General features: G+C 42.9%; 1 protein-coding gene across 1 annotated transcript in view; it reads right to left on the reverse strand.

The window, feature by feature from the left end:
* Window positions 1-20,437, reverse strand: part of PLA2R1 (phospholipase A2 receptor 1) — a gene marked incomplete at its 3' end in the record, with an annotated part of 131,746 nt that overhangs the window by 103,153 nt on the left and 8,156 nt on the right. The window contains exons 2-3 of the mRNA XM_080928054.1: window positions 12,714-13,094; window positions 7,484-7,657 (exon numbers count right to left, since the gene is read on the reverse strand). Coding sequence (XP_080784180.1) covers window positions 7,484-7,657; window positions 12,714-13,094 — 555 coding nt within the window. The remainder of the gene's footprint in view (window positions 1-7,483; window positions 7,658-12,713; window positions 13,095-20,437) is intronic.

The following is a 20,437-nucleotide window of genomic DNA, read 5'->3' on the forward strand; positions in this document are numbered from 1 at the left end:
CTCCTAGACCCCTATGCTGAAGAAGCCTGGTTAATACTAATTGATATATGTCAAACTGACTTGACAATGGCAATTTTGTGCTCTCTCTCTCTCTCTCTCTCTCTCTCTCTCTCTCTCTCTCTCTCTGTCTCTCTGTCTCTCTTTTTAACCTAGAATAACTTAGTTAACTCCCTTGAGAAATGTGGAAGTTTGACTTTATGTCTGGTTACTGCATACATTTTCAAGAACCAAATTAGTTAATTGGAAGTTAATAAATAATTTACAACTAAAGATGTCTACAGTATTTCCTGGCTCACACATGTATTTATAAATGGGTTCAATATTAAAGACAATAGAAAAAAGATTGTCACCAACAGCATTTAAGGGAAGTGGGGGAAAAAGAGAAAATTTAGAAACCACTTTTCTGGGGGTGGTTAAAATGCTCTCATTGAGATGGAATCCATTATTGGCTTTAGGTGAAATGGTAGGCCTTAGACTACTTAGACTTTAGATGGGTCATGTTCTCCTGAAAATTGATTGACAGTTTTCAAATGAGATGAGGAGAGTAACACAGCCCAGGGAGAGAGGCAGCCTTTGGAGATCAGCACTGGGGCTGCAGGGAACTATAAATCCTAACATCTGAGTTAAACAAGTGTGAATGGTAAATGAGCTGGCTTCATGGGAGAATATGAGTGTCTACTGCAAACATCTGACTGAGGTTTCTCTATTATTTAACCTCAGACATCATCACAAATAGTATAAACCCAACTCAAATCTAACATACCCTGACTATGTATACAGAATCCATTTGTATCACTCGAAAGTTCCTCATGACAACTATTTAGTATGGAGAATTTGAGGAAGTCCTGAAGGAAGATCATATTGAAGGGGCAGGACTAGCTCTTAACAAAAGCAGATCCTAGGTGACAGCTTTTTTTTTTTTATCACGGGTGTGGCTGTGGTCTGTAGTCAGGGGTAAGCCCCAGGTGCCCTGTCCCCAGGATTAACCCCTGCTGGTTGCCTCAAACAACCACAGGTCACTCAGACACACCTGCCTTAGGAAGGGCTTTGAAGCTTTTCCTCAAAGACAGTGTTTCCTGGTGTTTGAAACATCTGCTTTACAAACAGGATCAGATTTTAAACATGTGTCCTTGAATCCCATACCAGACCTGATCCAGAACGTCTGAAACTGAGAGCAGGGAATCAGCTTGCTTTTTTAAAAAATAAATTCTGCTACAAAATTTGTTACAGGGTCTCAGTGGTCATTCCAGATAAACATGGCCAATCTAAGGTTTACATTCACAGTATTGGCCATCTCAGGCCATTTTACCTAAAGGCAACAACAAAGGATTCCATGTTAATAAAAGAAATCCATCTAAATGACTAAGGAATCCATCTCAATGATGAAGAATTCCATCTCAGTGATGAAGGGTTCCATCTCAGTGATGAAGGGTTCCATCTCAGTGATGAAGGAATCCATCTCAGTGGTGAAGGGTTCTATCTCAGTGGTGAAGGGTTCCATCTCAGTGGTGAAGGGTTCCATCTCAGTGATGAAGGGTTCCATCTCAATGATGAAGAGTTCCATCTCAGTGATGAAGGAATCCATCTCAGTGGTGAAGGGTTCCATCTCAGTGGTGAAGGGTTCCATCTCAGTGGTGAAGGGTTCCATCTCAATGATGAATAATTCCATTTCAATGATGAAGAATTCCATCTCAATGATGAAGAATTCCATCTCAATGATGAAGAATTCAATCTCAATGATGAAGAATTCCATTTCAGTGGTGAAGGGTTCCATCTCAATGATGATATTCTAGGCACCTCAGCAAAGTGGTTCCTAAAAAAAAAATTCCTTTCTCTTCCTCCTCTCCATTCCCCTCCCTTAAATATTGTTTGATGACAACCTTGTTTTTGTTGTCTTTAATAGGGAACTCATTTATAAATACATGTATCAGTCAGGAAATACTGTAGACATACAAGGTCTCAGCCATCAGATCAGTTTCTTCTTGTTTTCTCCCACCACAAACTCTATGATCTTCCTTGGACCTTTTCTACTGATAATTTCTCTCTGTGCAAACAGGTTAATCCTCATATTGAGAATTTCCCTTATGTCTAAAACAGTGAACCACATAGAAACCATCAAGTGATATCACTTTCCTGCATCTTTAGTGCCTTGATTACCCCATTTCCAGATACATTCCAAAATGGCTGAGTATCTTGTCTTTAAAAAAGAGACAAAAACATGTCTCCCTAATTGTTCTCCCTGTCCCAGATATTGCCATCTCCCTGTTTCCAATAGTTATATACTTTTATGCAACACTGCCTGTAATTCTTCATCTCCTAAAGTTTTTACTGCAATGTAAGTCATATACAATGTAATTCATCCATTGAAATTCCATAATTCAATCTTTAGATTAGTCAGGGGAATGTGGAAAAATCATAATTGTTTTAGAATGGTGAAATCATAAAAAGAAGAAGCACAGTACTCTTGAGGGCTGCCTCCCCTTTTCCCTTTCGGTCCTTATTCCTACCTGCCTCCAACCCATTTCTCTTTCTTGTATTATAATGGCAGCCATTAATGTAGTTTCTGTATCTATAGGTTTGCTTCTATACATTTCATGTACCTGAAATTATATAAGATGTTCCAGGCTTTGTTCTCTTAGAATTATGTTTTTAAGAGTCATTCATGTTGTGGCATGTATCAGCATGTCATTTTTCTTTGACTTCTTATAGTATGTGTTACAGGATATGCTACTTAGCAGTTTGTTTGTTTGACATAACTAGAGTCCTGTTGGAGGAGGGGACCTTAACTGAGAAATTGTCTCCATAAAGTTGGCCTGTGAACATGTCTGGGGGGTGCATTTTCTTGATTAATGGTTCAAGTGGGAGGGCTGTAGTGGATTGAATATGGATGGCTCCCATATTTGAATGTTTTGTTCCTGGAGCATATGAGGAATCACAGTAGAGAAACTGCTGACATGACTGCTCCATGTTATGGTTAAGGGGAAAGTTTTTATTATAGATATGTGAGAGAGCAGAGAGAAAGAGAAGCAGACTGCACATGGCCAGAGCTCTCTGTGAAAGAAGGTAAAGATAAACAGAGACAGGGAGTAGAGGGTGAATAGTGAGAATAGACAGGTTTTAAGGCTGATGAGTAGCTGGGGGCAGGGGAGCCCCTTATCTGGAGGGATTGAGGGCAGAGGAGGAATGAAAGGAGCTAGGAGGCTAGTATGGACTATAACAGGTACTAATGGTCCTGAGGGTCTGGAACTTGTATGGGCTTTGACATACAACTACAGGCATTGCCAATAGCACTACCCATCTCTTCTGCCCAGCAGTAAGGGAAATATCAAGTCACCCTTTGACAGATGGGAACTGGTTTTACAAGTCCAGGAGGAGTGCTGGCTAACCTCCGGAAATCCTCCTGTTGTTCAGGTTGAGCTCAGCTCTGGAGTTTTGTAGAACCTTTTGTAGTTTGGGGAACTCAGAGTTCCTTTGGATCCAACCCTAGGTGGTGAACTATTTAGGAAGGATTAGCAGGTGTGGCCTGTTTGGGGAAGGTGTGTCACTGAGGATGGAATTTGAGGTTTCAAAAGCCCACTTGTGCTCGTAAGATGTAAGCTCTGAGGGACTGCTCTAGTGTCCTAGCTGCTTGCACACATGCTTCCTGCCATGATGGTCCCAGACACAACTTATGTAGCCATAAGAAATCCCTCAACTAAATGCTTTCTTTGTAAGTTTCCACATTCATAGTGTCTCTTCATAGCAACAGAACAGTAACTAAGACAAAGGGGCTAGTTCACTAGAGGTGGTACCTCTGAGAAACTTTGGATTGCATAAAATCAGTATTCTTTTTTATATTATAGCTACAATAGTCCTACAAGACAAGTGACTTGTGAATATTTTCTCCCATTTGAAGGAGATCTTTGGAGGTGAGCATTCTTAGAATAGGCTTCGGAATGTTAGCCTTTCAAGGCAAGAACTCCACAGCCTAACTGTTCTTCTCAGTGTCTTGATAGGTTCTTTGAAGCATGTGTTTTCTTTGCTTTTTTTTTTTTTAATATTATTGACGAAGACAGATGTAACACATTGTTGATCTATTTTAGGGACTCTGGTGAGAGTGGCGATTATTGTTGGTACCAATCTATTCTGTCCCATCATTCAAATTACTGGTCAAAACTATATTAACTGAGTAAAGTCCAAGAGTGAATTGGATCATTCAAGAGGATAGAATTCTAAAAATATCTCTAAATGTAATTCTCTCTCTGTGTGTGGCACACAACCCAGACAGAGCTGGCATGGCCCAGACTTGCCTCTAAACAATTCAGAGTTAAACCCTGTTTATTATGCTCATTTCTTGATGGAGTTTAACTCCATTCTTAGAGCTAGTATGCTTGTCCATGTGTAAAGTTTAAATCTTGCTAATTTACAATCAATGTAGATTTATGTTAGGGTGATATATGATTGGACAGTGGAGAGGTAGGCGGAGAAAAGGTAGGAAAACGGAAGAAGAACAGGGATTGAGGAAAAATCCAGGGAAAGTAGTCCTGGATCCTGGTGGCCGTAATCAGATATAGGTAGACAGGAATATTTAAAGGGATTCTATAGGTCTTTATCTCATATGGAAGGGCAGTTTGTATCTTTGTCTATTGGATGGAATCTTATTGTGTAGAGGGTTTGTGAATTGAGAATCTATTATATAAACCTGTTTGAAAAGTTACCCGGCTTTGAAGTGATGTTTGTGATGGGTGGAGGGAGAAAGAAGACACTGGGGCGGTAATTCCACCCAGGACGGAGGCAGTAGGGCAGTAGGGCAGTAGGGCAGGTGGAGTGAACCGACTTGGAAGGGAACTGTGTGGAGGAGGAGGCTTGGACCGAGTGGCAGAGTCCATGCGCTCGACTCTACACTAGAGCTGCGCCCTCGGAGTGAGACCTCAGGGGCCGATAAAGCGATAAGTAATTCATTTTTAATATTTACTGCAACAAATCAACTTTTACTAATGGCAGCTACCATTTTAGAAGTTACACATAGAAATTTTAAAGATATGCCTTGTAAAATTAGATGAGGCACAGGAGTGTGGATCTTGGTTTTGTTTCTCCACGTGTCCTGTCTACTTCTTGACTCCTGGAAAGGGCTCTCAGCAAACTCGGATTGTCTTCCTTGACCCGTCATTTTGAGTTATGTTGGCTACCAGAAACCAAAAGCAATAAGGACGGGAGAAAGACAGCTCTAATGTGCAGCGTATCAACGCGGTTCTCTGCTGCTGTGGGGAGGTCAGGGAGCAGGAAGCTGCTGGGCTGAGGAATCGCCCCACCCCCCCCACCCCCACCCCCACCCCCACCCCCACCCCCACCCCCTGCTGAACAAATAGCTTGGGGGAATAAAAAAGCCCTAAGCTCAAGAAAACCAAGCTTCCAAGGGGGGCAACTGAAATTGGCTACAAATGATGGGGGTGGGGTGACAAAATTGTTCTCAGGAACTTAAGAAAACTGTTTGTGCTGGTCAGTTTGTCAACTTGACACAAGCTTTGGTCATCTGGGAAGAGGGAACCACAATTGAGAAAAATGCCTCCATTAGTATAGCCTGTAGACAAGTCTGTGAAGCATTTTCCTGATGGATGTGTGTGAGCGTTCAGGGCTCCTAGGTTGTACAAAAAAAAAGCAAACTGAGCAAGCCACAGGGAGCGAACCAGTTCTCTGTGTTGCTCCCTAGCTTCTGCCTCAGTTCTGCCTCCAGGTTCCCTTTCGGCCCCTAGTTGCTTTGTTTATGTTTTATGGAAATGCCATAGGAAGTAAACTAATTTGAGAGCTGTTAAATGTCTTCATGCCATTTTGGTGTGTAGACAGAGCGAGACTGAAATTACTTGCATATTGGGGATTCCCTGGTGAAGAATTACTGGCACCAGGTTCACCTTCGCATTTATCAAAAAAGCAGGTGCCTGGATCCCACATCCTGGACTGTTCAGTCTCCTGGGTTCCACATCCCGGACCACAGGGCGATTCTAGTGTATCACCTCCAATATTGTCTGCACTTTCTGGCACAGAGCAAGACTGTCTATCCTGCCTTAAGTTTTGATGCCAGTTTCTTTGAGGGGAACATCCAAAGTTTTAAATCTCTTACTGTTCACCACTATCTCTGGCCCGCCTCGTGGTCGGAGCAACCATGATGAGCTAGATCGTACATGCATGAGTAAAGGAATTCATGCTGCAAGGACTGGGATGTAGCTCAGTCTCAGAGTGTTTACCTTCGCCTGGTAAAGCCTCCAGGTTCGGTAACCAGTCGGTAACCAGCACTGCCAAATCAAGATGGGTGCTGGATAGTCAGAACCTGTCCCCACGAGTGCTTACTGCGAGCCTGCTACTCTCTGTGTCTCTGATGCACTGTCGGGTTGAACGTACACAACGACCCTAATAGGCAGTGCTATGGCCTTCATTTTGTCAGAGGAGCTTCCTAAAGATTCTCTGCTGGGAGGAAGCTGGACCCATCTTGGTTTGTCTAAATTAAAAACTGCCGCTATTTGCTATCTACTGAACCCTGTGGCTCTTACATTGGAAAATAACTCTGCAGATAGCGTATAAATCACACGATTGGGACTTAGCTCTTTAATTTACGTTTAAAAAAATTAATTGCTGCAATTTATTGTATGCATGGAAGGGAGGCAGGCGTGGAAGAAGAGGAGGCGTCATATTCTCTGATTCTCAGGAGCCAATGTAAGAGACACAGAATTCAGAAAGCAGAAGCTATAAGTACCCCCCCAAAACTCAGGAACAATAGGAAATCTTTTAGTTAAATGAAAAATAGTAACCAAGCACTGCTGTTATATATAATATGTATATTATATATATGTATGTATAATATATATATATAATATATATATAACGTATATATGCATATGTGTGTGTGTCAGTCATTATAGCTGTCACTGGACCTTGAAAATTAGGTTAAGAATTCAAGAAAACGTTTTAAGACTACACGGAAGAGTTGCGAAAGTCAGAATTCAAGAGAAGCCTTCGTGCTGATGGGTAAGGAGGGTCACCGTGGTGCTCCAGAAAGGTCATCACTGGGCAGCGGATGTCTGGACTTGACAGTGGGCGAGCCAAGGAGCCTGGATGTGAGACATCATGGCAGCTCATGGGAGGTGGTGGGTTGAAAGGATGGATGGCTGTTGTCTGTATTCTTGTAGTTTGGGAGCATCCTTCTGGGAAGCTAGCACTGGCAAGTTCACAGAATATTATAATTTGGTTCTGTCTAAATCATCTTTATGCACCACGAGTAATGAAGAGGCGCTAGTTAGCATCTTTTGAATGTAGAGGGGGGAAAGGATTATGAATTAGAATTGTCTCTCCAAGTCAAAAACAAACCTCAAATCAAAATCTAGACTGGTGGAACCAGGAGACTCATTCAGACATCAACCCATTAGCCCCAGTGCTTCCCCTTCACTACAGAGAAGTTTCCAACCATCCTTGATTCATTCATGACATATGGAGACTTATATTTTATTCTTACTAGGATCTGGGCAGAATCCCCATTTCTCATCTTCATCGTATCGGCTTGTGGTGGCACACCAGAGCAGGCGCTCCTTATGCCCTTCCCGGATACATTCATGGTGCCACTGATGTTTGAACTGGAAAGGAAACATACAAGGCATCCCGTGGGCATTCCCTTTTAATGTATATACATCTAGGAGAGAAAAAGAATTACAGTCAAATAGGCTGCCATTTTCTTCTTGGGAAAGCGTCATCAGTTAGTGCGCACTTTTACTGGTTGAAAACCTCCCCAGGTTTGTTAAAAGCTCCGTGAGCTCCTTGTACAAAGCTCAAGTGTAAGTGGATCAAAGATCTCCACATTAAACCAGATACACTGAAACTATTAGATGAGAAAGTAGAACATATAGGCACAGGAGAAAATTTTCTGAACAAAACACCAATGGCTCAAGCTCTAAGGTCAAAGATTAACAAATGGGAATTAATGAGATTGCAAAGTTTCTGTAAGGCTAAGGACATTGTCAAGAAAACAAAACGGCAGCCAACAGAATGGGAAAAGATCTTTACCAACTCCACATCAGATAGAGGCCTAATATCTAAGGTATACAAAGAACTCACAAAGCTAGACACCAGAGAATCAAATAACCCTATTAAAAATGGGGTACAGAGCTAAACAAAACGCTCTCAATTGAGGAATATCGAATGGCTGAGAAACATCTGAGGAAGTGCTCGACATCCTTAGCCATCAGGGAAATGCAAATCAAAACAACCCTGAGATTCCACCTCACACCAGTCAGATTGGCCAAGATCCAAAACTCAGATGACAACAGATGCTGGCGAGGTTGCGGAGAAAGAGGAACCCTTCTCCACTGTTGGTGGGGTTGCAAACTAATACAACCACTCTGGAAATCAGTCTAGCAATGCCTCAGAAAATTGGACATAATACTACCTGAAGACCCAGCTATTCCACTTCTGGGCCCAGAGACACCTTAGTACACAACAAAGATATATGCACCACAATGTTCATAGCAGCTCTATTTATAATAGCCAGAAGCTGGAAAGAACCCAGATGTCCTTCAGAAGATGAATGGATACAAAAATTGTGGTACATTTACACAATGGAATACTACTCAGCCACCAGAAACAATGACTTGACCAAATTCTTAAGAAAATGGCTGCATCTAGAGAATATCATTCTGAGTGAGATAACCCAGTCACAAAAGAACAGACATAATATGCAGTCACTGATAGTGGGATGCTAACCCCAGAGGCTTGCACTCCCCCAGAAACAACTCACAGTCTGTATGAAGTCCAAGAAATAAAGAAAAGAAAACAAAACAAAACAAAAAAAATCTCTATACAACAAGAAAACTTTGACTATTTCCATGTTACATTTTGTTTTACATGTACTTTATGCTCATTGTAACTATTAAGTTTTCAATGCATACTATCAAACCTTTAAAAAAATCAAGTACTGACTAAAAATATATTCATACAGTTTTATGTAAAAATTATTTTAAAATCTGAAAAAAAGTACTGACAAAAATGTATTGTATAATTTTATGCAAACAATGCTTAAAATCTGTACATTTATCTTTGTTTTGTAAAATAAAGTTGTTAAAAAAAAAGAAATAGTCTCAAGTCTAGCTTTAATTTTGGTTGCCTAGAAATATATATAAAAAAAAAAACGCATTTTTTTTTTGTTAGGGTGTCTATTTACAGAAATAGTGGCAAATGTAAATCTAATTACAACTCAACCAGTTGTTGACTCGGTTGTATTTATAAAAGGATAAAGAGAAAGGAAATGTTTTGGTGATATGTAGTAAAAAAAAAAAAAAAAAAAAAAAAGCTCCGTGAGCCCTCAGGGTCTAACCAGCTAGCTTGCACAGACACACCGGGCCTTCAGGAGCAGTGAGTGGCAAGTGGTTTGTCCCTAATTTTGTCTTGCTCATTGTTTGCTACAGTAGCATAGGAATTTGTGAATGAAATTAAAAGGGAAATGTAATGGAATTTTTCTCCTAAAGAATTTGCCAGCCTCCTATCATCCTTCACTGTTGGAACTCCATCCAGTTCATAGCCATCTGTCAGTCCCTTTGGCTGATATTGTAGATCACAGTCCTGTAAGCAAAACAGCTGTCTTCTTTACCACATCTCAAGTGTCCTCTTTGGGCCCGTGGACTGTTGACATTCCCTGATAAGAGGGAGGGCTGGGGAAGGTCGCTCACTCTCACTAGCCATGCGCCCACCGCACCCCCACACAACATTGGTGTACAAATTTGTATAACTGGTCTGAGAGACTCATGGAGGCATTTGAGTATATAGGTTGGGGAAGGCCAAAGGAAGAGGGATTCATTTATGCAGCCTTGCAGGGCTGCTTTTGGCCCACGCCCCCTCAATCCATGCTGTGTAAGTAAGTCTAACAAAGTATTGCTTTTTGGGATTAACTCTGATTTGTCATTGGGATCTAATGTAGTGGGTAAATGTTTATGTCTTCCCAGGGAAGGAATTTTCACAACAGCCAATACATATCTAGAGGGACTGGCAAAATGGCTTAATGTTTTATAGCAAGTGTTCCTTTCCCAGGGCACCGGGTTTGATTCCCAGCACCCACACGGTGAGGTGACTCAAAACCATCATAACTCTAGTTCCAAGGGATACAATGCTCTCTTCTGACCTCTGTGGGCACCAGGGATGCATCTGGTAAATGAACATACATGCTGGCAAGGCATTCATACATAACATAAAAATAAATAAATCATTTCAAATAAAAAGATGAGTATTTATTGGTCACTTAACATATCCTGCACTGGAAATACAGTAGCAAACTGTATAATGTTTTTTTGCAAACAAACTGGTTTGGTGGAGAAATACTAAGTGATAGTAAACACACAAACATAGTGTTTCAAGTAATAATAAATGTCAGGAAGGGATAAAATGGGACAAGAAGATAGTGGAGTACCTCCAGCTTCAGATGGTTGTTGTAAAACCTCTGTGAGTACACTGGGTAAGTGAGGATGCTCGTCTGGGGAAGGGAATTGTCCCAGCAGAAGGAACACCAAGCCTAAAGAGCTGGAGAAAGGAGTGCTTGAGGAATAATCAAGGCTCCAGGGAGAGGACTCAGAGAAGCAGTTTGTCAGATTGCTTTTACATACTTCTTTATTCTGAGGGTGGCGGGAAGTCACTGGCAGGTTTCAAATGAGAAAGTGAAGAAAGCAGACCTCCATTCTTAAAAAGAAACTAGAACATTATCACGGGGTCCACTGTGACTGTCCGAATGGAGAGAGCGAAGGGGGCTAACCAGTGATAGATCCATAGAAATATTGTGGTTTCCTTGGTAACAGGAATGTCCTTCTAGGGTCGATAGGGTCTCAGACATGGCCAGCGAAGCACCCAGTACTCTCAGGCAGTGCTTGTCCCCCGAATTCAAAGGATGAAATTTGTTGATCAACAGAAGGAGAGTTTTAGAAACCTATTTTAGATTCACAGGCGAGAGTTTAAGAGGTGGTGGTGGTGGGCGGGGCTGCAAAGCAAAAAGGCTTCTGGGAAATCAGGTACCATCAAGCTGCCAGCCTGGGTCTTTCAAAGGACTTGTGGAAGAAACTGGTTGAGATATGAGGAGGAAGGTGAACTGGTCAATCCAGTTGCCCAACCGCAAGGTGTTCAGGCACCTCCCCTATGTCTCGGGCAGGCAGGCAGTTAGCCTCCTCAGGTTCTTTTAGGAGATGAAAGAGAAGTAGGAATCAACACTCCTTTGGCATTCCAGGTCTCCAGCAAAGACATTCTCAGCGCCTCAACCCACCTGACCAGTTTCTAGTTTCTGTTCTCATTAGGATGGTTGTGCAGAACGGATCTGCTGAATGCTTGCTTAGAGTACTGCAAAAACCCACCGTCCTTGGCCATAGTGACCATCAAAACCATTCAGGATTCAGCTGGAGATTTCTAAGGTTGGGGGTTCGGGGAAGTATATAAGTCATAGTCAATGAAGTCATCTGGTCTTCAACTAGACAAGAGGGTCAGCTATAGAGATTTCTACACCACCTCACAACTGCTAAGGGCCTGACTGAGTTCATAGCACATTGTCAAGTTTTATAGGAATTAGAGATATTTTAGGACCCAGCCTTTTATCTCTTTCAGCCCCCTGTTTTTCCACTCAGTAGCACTGGTGTTATCAGTAGGGGAAGAGGCTAAAATGCTAATGTAGAGCAAGCATCAATTCTTCCTGAGAATTGTGCGGTTGTCAGCATGAGGATAAAGCTCTTGCGTTATTGCGTTATGCAAGTCCAGAAAAATGTCTTAGTCTTGCCCTGATTCTTCACTCACATCAGCAGCAGAAAGTCCTGCCTTAGGACTTTCTTGCTGCACTTCTAACCCTGAGGAGAAGGACCACATCTGTCTTGGCCTCCATACAAGTGCCTAACACCGTGTCTGATCCATAGTCAGTGCTCACGAAAGAAAAAGGGGGGTGATGCCAGATGGATGGATGAGTGTACAAATGACTAGATCTGTGGAGGGACAGAACACAGGTGTCAGCGTTTTACCGTGTGGCTTTATTTCTGTATCTTCCATTCTTTTTCCATTTAAAAAAATGCCAAAAAGTAACAGAACTGTAGAAAATGAAAGTCCCCCCTATAAATCATGCCTCCCCACAATCCATGCTTGGTGCGCAACAAATAACCCTTGACAATGGTGTCTCATTTATCTTCCAGTACCTTGTAGCATGACTGTCATATGGATGACAGCCAGGCTTGGAAGGCATCTGAGTGTCCCAGAGACACGCCACCAGGGTGGGGCTGAACTTCTACAGACAGAGAAGCAGTGCCAAGTGTGGGTGCCTGTCAGTGGGAAAACCTTCCCTTTTAATGTGTTCACTTCTGTTTTCTCTCCTCTCTCTCTTTTGCTAGTTGTCTTTGTATTGATTCCTAAAGCTAGTTAAGTATTTTCCTTTGGTATCTTTACATTCTGAGACTGTCATTTCTTTAGTGCATCCATTCCAAGATTCCAATAATCCTTTTACTATAAGCAAGGAAGCTTCTAAAAATTTCCAGAAATCTCAACGTGGCAGGCTCAGTGTATTACTCCCATATAATAAGATTATACTTCATACGTATATGTGTGTATATGCACACACATATTTACCCATAGATAAATATATAATTATACTTTTAACACAGATACGTATATATAAACATATATGTGTATTTTTATTTATGAAACACCATCTACATATTCTATACATTGATGACTACATTTACCTCTGTGAAGATGCTCACAAATGTCTTCATCACTGGACATGTAGGCAATCCACTTATGGCGTTGCTTCCTCGCCACCACCGTGTTGTCATGCTTCCTCTGGACCTGGTATTGGAGTGGGCCCACGATCATCTTCCTGTTACAGTGCCATCTCAAGGAAACGAGGGTGGAGTCACATTCATAGAGCCTCAGTGGTTGTTCCAGATCAGATATGTTCAGGCCTAGGCAGCCACTGCCTCCCACGTTAAAGAGGTGGTTGTTGGAAACCCATTTCCACAGCATGTACTTGTTTGGCTGCGTGCAGTTCTCCAGGGTCAGTACCGATTTACCTGCCTGCATGCATGTCTTTAGGCTCTCACTCTGGATAATGAAAATTCCTTTATCTGTAACAGAATAAATGAAAGACTCGGTATGCAATTTTCATATATAATTAGCTAGGGCTGTGATGATCCCAGTGTGTGTATCTAAGCCGTGATAAGTCACAGCTGCCAGTCATTTTGTCGCTGAGGGATAAAGTCTACCAGAAAGTCTTCATTTGCATAAAATAGTTTCCTAGCAAGGCAGAATGACCTTAGAGGCTCCTGGGCATGGAAGACCAGGGTTTCCTGACAGTCAGACTTCTTATAATACTTAAACGAAGAGCAATGATATACAATAGGGACATTGAGTGTCCAGGGTGTGGAGGGATATTGGGTGTTCAGGGTGTGGCCATCATTTATTACTTTTTTTTCCCTTAGTATTTGGAACATGAGGGTTTACTCAAGAGCCACTGAGGTGAAAATCTCTAGCCTCATGTTCCTGCAGAGAACCACAAGGTAATGATGTAAACAGAAAGACCTCTCCGCAGCCCTTAGAGAGAGGATTCAGTGCTCGTAAGAGCTTAACGCTTCTGCAGGCTGCTTTCACTGTAGAGCCACTGGGAGTGTGAAGGCGGCTGACAGAGTAGCCAAGCAAGCATGCCACCAGAGGCATCGATAGGACGCCTGATACCCAAATACAAAAGGGGCAAGAAGCACAGAGGCAGCAGTAGAGAAATGACACGTGACAGGATGCTCCCTTGAGCCTCCCTGCTTTGGGTCAGTCTCCTGTGAGAAAGCTGGTAGGAGCCAGCTGGAGAACGCCTGGCGGCCGGCCATCTGAGCATCCATTTACTCCTTAACCGTGTGCACATTTCATCACAGGTATCCTAAAGACAATAATGCTGTCTTAGTTTTGTGGTACAGTAAGTGCTGACTGGGCGTGTCAGCGGCGTAAAGCTTCTGGTAGCTGGGCTCCAAGATGGCCTTATCTCAGGAGACCTGTTACATCCACGAGTTCCTCTGGCTTCCCTTGTCAGGCTCACATATTCCATTTTACTTCCCATTCATTCTTTAAAATTCTGAGGGGACCTTATCTTTAAATGACTAGGTTTAGGTCAGCAAGAGTGATAGCAAAGGCACAGCAGGGACAGGCAGAGCCATAGAGAGGTTTGGAGCAGTGCAGGTGAGCCCCCTAACACATGGGACTGAAGGGTTAGTGCCTCCTTTTGGGGGAACTTCTTTTGGTTTCCTCCAAAACTGATCAGATCAAGAGCTGATTTATAACAACTCAAATCACTTACAACTCTGTCAAAAACATTGCCAGTGTATCAGTGAAAGCCATGTCTTATTTAAAAACTGTTAACCTTTCTAGAACCATGTACTTGAGGAGTTGTTAGGGGTCAGAAAATGCTTTGATGACCTTATCCTGGAGCAGAAGAGAAGGGGGTGCCGGTGGTGTGGGTGGAGAATGAATGGATTTAGGGGAGATTTCTTTTAGATCAGGAAATTTGTTTCTCTAATAAAAGCCATCTCAGGGTGGCTATTAGTAACAGCCATTCAAAATCAAATCCATCTCTAGTCAACGTGATGTGGATTTTAATCATTAACCTTCCCTCCAACCTTTCTTTTCAGCATTTTATGCCTGGACAGAATGCTAGTCTTAATTTCTGCTGTAATCTGCTAATTGCTTTCTAGCTAGCTCAGAGTCCCATTCATTTTTCAATAAAGGATAATTATTCTACTGTGATTGTCCTGTAGCTCAGCTCCTATCTGATGTACATATTCAACTGGTTTCTACTGACCCGGCCTCAATTTATGCATCTCAGATGAAAACATTGAGTCACCAGGTAAGAAATCTGGACACAGGTGGAGGGAGCCACGGCAGACTGACTGTGCATCTCTGGATCGATGGCTTGATCTCTGACAGCCTCCCTTGCCCAATCTGAACTGGGACTGTGTACACTATCAATCTCAGAAGGATGTGAATGACAGTCTCCTAAATAAACCATGCAAAACTCCCAGGACAAGTGAGAAGGCCCCAGGAAGCATGAGCCTACTGTAGACCTACACATCTGGCTGTGAGGTTCTGCTCTGAACATCTGCAGAAGACTTATTTTCTTCTTTAGCATTGTTAATGGCAAAACGTTTACTTTCACGTTTGTTTTAATTACACGCAGTGAGGGCAAAGTGATCCTGAGATATTATGGAGGAAACATAACCTTCAAAGCACCAGATGTTGAAAAATCCTTGTAACATATTTTCAAGTACATCTACAATTATTATTAAGACTCCTTATGATTTGTCCTTCCACACCTCCTGCCTATAAAGTACATACTGAAACTTAGAAAAAACACAAAAAACAAAAACAACCAACCAAACCAGAAATAAGAAAGTTGCTTGTTGTGACAAGCAGTGTCTCAGTGGCAGGAGGAGTAAGAGGACAGAGAAATTGTATTTCACCTGGCTTTGAGGTGAAAAAATAATGTTTTACATTTCCCAATTGTGAAGGTTTGTATGTGCTTGGTCCAGGGTGTGACCTTGTTGAAGTAACTGTGTCATCGTGGGCATGGGCTTTAATACCCTCACCCCAGTTGCCTGGAAGCCAGTCTTCTAGCTGCCTTCAAATGAAGATGTAGAACTCTCAGCTCCTCCTTCACCATGCCTGCCTGGATGATGCCATATTCCCACCTTGATGATAATGGACTGAATCTCTGAATTTGTAAGCCAGCCCCAATTAATTATTGTCCTATAAGCATTGTCTTGGTCATGGTGTCTGTTCACAGCAGTAAAACCCTGACTAAGATACAAATCAATACACATTTAAGGGGAAAGAGTTGTAGAATTTGGGAAGGTAGAATCACACCAGTGATCACTAAAGTCATTTCCAAGACATAAAAATACTACTAGATTAGTGTGTTCCAGTCTGCTGAGTTCTGAGAGCCATGATGGCTCCCTGGCACAAAACTTCAGGAAAGTGAATTGATGTGTATTTTAAAGTAGGTATAGCTAATCTACCTGAACAGACATGCTGCCTCTCAATAAGGCAAGCTAACAAAGGATCCAAGCCACTTTTCCATCAAGTCACATCATAATTGGATCCTAATATCTCATGTCTCTGTGACTGTCCAACCAGCCCTCTACTTATTAGAGGTAGAATCTTGCTGTTTTACAGGCTCCACCTGAGCTTCTTCCTGCCCTAGTCTCGAAAGCGCCAGGATCCCGGCAGGGGCTTCCAGCACCATCAGTCTCCACAGATTCATGAACAACAAAATGGTCTTCCAGTGGACCACGAAGAGACCGACCGTAAGCATCGCTGTTCTGGTTGTTGCTGTGTGCGCATACTAGTTGTCCCTAACAACTCCATAATGTGGAAAAAGGCCACTAATCCTTAGTGCGTGCAGTTGTTGGGTTTTAAAAAAAAGGATGAAAATCGAGTGTGAGAGGAATCAAGATTGATTATATATGTCAAGGATATCAGTTCTGCTTGAACAGTGATTAAGAGATTAATGAAGTACTGCCAAAATAACTAAATCTTTTTGCAGGTCAAGTGTTATGTTCTCCCCTTCCTCATTATATATTTGGGTGCAGAAGAGGTATGGATTAGAAATTTACAAGCTAATTTACATCCTCTTTAAACACAGACCAACTAGCCTCCCTCTTTCTGCTTCTGAGATTCTAGGAAGTGAGAGGGGATCCCTGCCTTGATCAACTGGTCTGCTTAAGCTAAGGTGGTGTTCTCAGGACTGGGGCTGGAACATGCATGCACTCCTTCATTCAGCAAGCACTAGTGCCAGCCTTGTGGGAGGGACAGGCCTGGAGGCCAAGGAATGGTTAGTCTAACTATCCATGGAAACTCTTAATCTGTGTGTTCTGGAAGGCTGAGAACTGCCCTAGCTCATGTAAGGGAGGAAGTCCTGTCAGTGCTGAAGAAACATTATTACAGTTAGACTCAAAATGAGTCTGTGAAAAAAAAATAGGTAATTAAAATAAAACCAGGATCAAGAAAATAGATCTAAAAAGATGCTTGACAGCCTTCAACTGCTGTCAGTAGGAAGTAGATGGGACTCCCAGGTAGGGAGCATGTATGGACATGTCCTTGCCCATCTCCCAGGGAAGATAAGCTGAACCCAAGTTCCTCAGGGAGACAAGCTTTGCCCAGACAGGTCTGGAGAAGCTACTAAATTGAGTCATTCATTCGTTGCCTTTATTTTCCCAAACCCATTTTCCATTAGGATGCGAGTTCGAAGTTCACTGAGGACTGTACACTACTGTAAATGCATTTTCAGATATCCTGTCAAAACATTTAGAAAGAAGAACCAAACGGCTGATAGATTGCTCAAGTGGACAACTTGGAATTTCCAGCAGCAAACGTGTTGGGAGTAATGTGCTGGGAACCTGCAGATGGAGGGCTATCTGAGTCAGGACTAAGTGACTTCTAGCTGCAGGCCAAGTTTACAGCTCACAGAAGTCCAGTGTGGCAGAAGCCAGGGCTAAAGGGCATCATTCTGATCCTGAATGTCAGAGAACCGAGGTCCTCACGCACTGGCCCCTAAGAAGAGAGCTGCCTCTGCTCGGCAGTGTCAGAGCAGCAGGGTCATGAGTCAGAGACACTGGTGGCCAACAGCTTGCAAAGGAGATACCCAGGACACAGAGAGTGCCACTAAAGCTCACAGAGGATGACGTGAATCAACCACTGAGTGATGAGAGCACAATTGTAGAAAAAAAAAATTGGCAGCCGGAGCACGTGAAGTTAGAATGACCTTGTTGTCTTTGGGTCGTTCTATGAAGATCTTGAATTTTACTTAAAAAGAAAACTTTTATATTTTTAGGTATATTATATAAAAGGAAGCTTTTGGAACAAGACACAGATGAAGCTGTGACTTAAAGGAGGCCCTAGGGCCAAATAGACCTTTCAACAGAAACATCTGCTGTGTGCCCAGCATCATTTTTAGGTGCTCAGACAAGGAAAGGCCAATCACCAAGCTCCTGCCTCAGGGGTTCTGATTCAGGTGGAGCGAGGCGGTACGTGAATGGGGTTGAGGTTATAACTGTGATCCAGAATTGGAGACTGAAGGTGTGTATGCAGGTCAGGGAGCACCGCCGAGCGAAGAAATGGCAGGATTGGGTTATCAATGGAAGGGAGGCGCTACGGCAGGGGTATGAAACGAGTGTATTCCAAGGGCTCACATGTTTTGCTGTCTCGACAGTGTCTCTCCTTCTGCCATTGTGAAGCCATCTGCAGTGACCTAGTGACCTCCTCACTAGAACCCAGATGCTGGTGCCTTGTTAGCATTCTGTCTAAGCTCCGCCCCGCAGTTACCTGGCTACAGCCAGGTGTGCTTGCCTCACTATAAAAGGGACTGCTTGACCCCTCTGCTCTCTCTTACCTTTTTGCTCTTGCTCTCTCCTCTGGTCCCTTCCTCCTCCTCTCCCTCCCTTCCCCTCCCCATCTCTCTCCACATGCTCATGACTGGCCTTTACTCTCTCCCTCCCCCCCCTTCTCTCTCTCTTCCTCTGTCTCTACTACCCTTTCAACTCCCCTTCCCTAAATAAACTATTCTATACATACTGTCATGTGTCTGGTCCCTCAGGGGGAAGGGATGCCCTAGCATGGGCTGCAGAGGCACCCCCTTCCCTTCCCCCACACCTGACTACACATCTGCCAAACACATTCCTTCTCTCTTTATTTTTATGAAACAGCACTGGTGAGCCTCTAGAGATGTGAACTTAACGAGACAAATTGCTTTCTAACTGGATGGCCTTGGCTGTTTCATTACAGCAACAAAATGCTGAGCGTTACACGAGGATTCTGGAAATGTAGATGAACAAAAATCCCTGAGAAGAATCTGTGTCTGGCTGTGAACAGAACAGCTCCCGGAGTAAGTCTTGTGTCTGCACAGACTGGATGGAACGGCATCTCAGTATTGTGCAGAGAGGCAGAATTTTGTAGTTCGGAGGCTGACAACTTTATCTTGGTCTAGTTTTAGTCTTCTGGAACAGCCATTCCTTGTTCCACTTTGTATCTGAGTGAATACCTCGGGATAAGAAGTAAAAACCTCTTAGAAGCCAGTAATTTAGTGGAGCACCAGCTTCCACCAACCCAAGAGCTAAGGATGTGTGTCTCAGGCCTAGAGAATAGCTCCTCTCATCTCTTTGGTGTATCCACCAAAGCATTTTAAACTCTCCCTGATTTTTGGCTTTCTTTGTCCCATAAAACTATAAAAAACAGACAAACAAAAAGATGACACTGCTTCCACTTTGGAAGATGGAATTTGCAGTAATCTAAATCTGTCTTCCTGGGGCCATGGTCATTCAGTATAGCTCCAGAATAAACTATCTCTTACACCCTTTAAGAAGAGGATTTTAACATCCACAGGTACTTACACTGGCTAAGTTTTTTGGCTTCACGTACTCAGTAGCTATCAGATTTCTCCCTTGAGGTCAGCACGAGAGGTAGACAGGGAGAGGGACCAGAACTATGTAATAAAGAGGGTCAACTTCCAACAAAGCTAGCTAGCTTCTTGACCAGAGACAAAAGCATGGTATTGCAAAACAAAAGCCTTTGCTCCCCCCACTCCCACCCCAGCCTGGAGGGCCTCTGCTATGAACCAGCCCATCAAGTTCAAAGCAAATGAGGATGTGTTTACATAACAGTGTCTTTTTCTTTTTTTTAACGACCAATCCTAAATCAGGGAGGAAGATCCTTCAAAGACTTAGGTCCCAGCCTTCCCGGAAGATCTAGGCTCCTGTTTCCTGAGTACCCAGTCTGCTTTGTGGTGGATCTCTGCCACAGGGGTGAGGGTGGGGGTGAGAAGTGGGGGTGGGGGGTGTTGAGGAGAGTAGGGGTGAGCCCCTGATAAAAGTTTTTCTTTACCAACTGACAGCTGTTACCTATCACACAAGAGATTATTCCTGCCTTTTGATTCTTTAACCACCAGAGGCAATGACAGCCCAGACCACTATGCAGTAACAAGAGTTACAATACTGATGCCTTCCTACCACCAACTAGAGTCACCATAAAAAGTGTCCTTTGAGACCCTTGAGAACTGTGTCTGCTGCCAGTCTCTTTCCCAGGTCCCCGAGTTGGAGGCTTTTTTTAGTCTACCCATCCAAACATCACCCACTGGCCTCAAAGGGGGCCTAGAGTTTCTCTTTGAGTCAGTTCAGTGTGTGTGTGTGTGTGTGTGTGTGTGATGTGTGTGTGATGTATGTGTGTGATGTATGTGTGTGATGTATGTGTGCGATGTGTGTGTGTGTGATGTGTGTATGTGTGATGTGTATGTATGTGTAATGTATGTGTGTGATATATGTGTGTGATGTGTGTGTATGTGTGATGTATGTGTGATGTGTGTGTATGTGTGATGTGTATGTGATATGTGTGTATATGTGTGTGATGTGTGTATGGTGTGTGTGTGATGTGTCTGTGA

The sequence above is a fragment of the Micromys minutus genome (genome assembly GCF_963924665.1).
Source record: "Micromys minutus genome assembly, chromosome: 13".
NCBI lineage: Eukaryota > Metazoa > Chordata > Mammalia > Rodentia > Muridae > Micromys > Micromys minutus.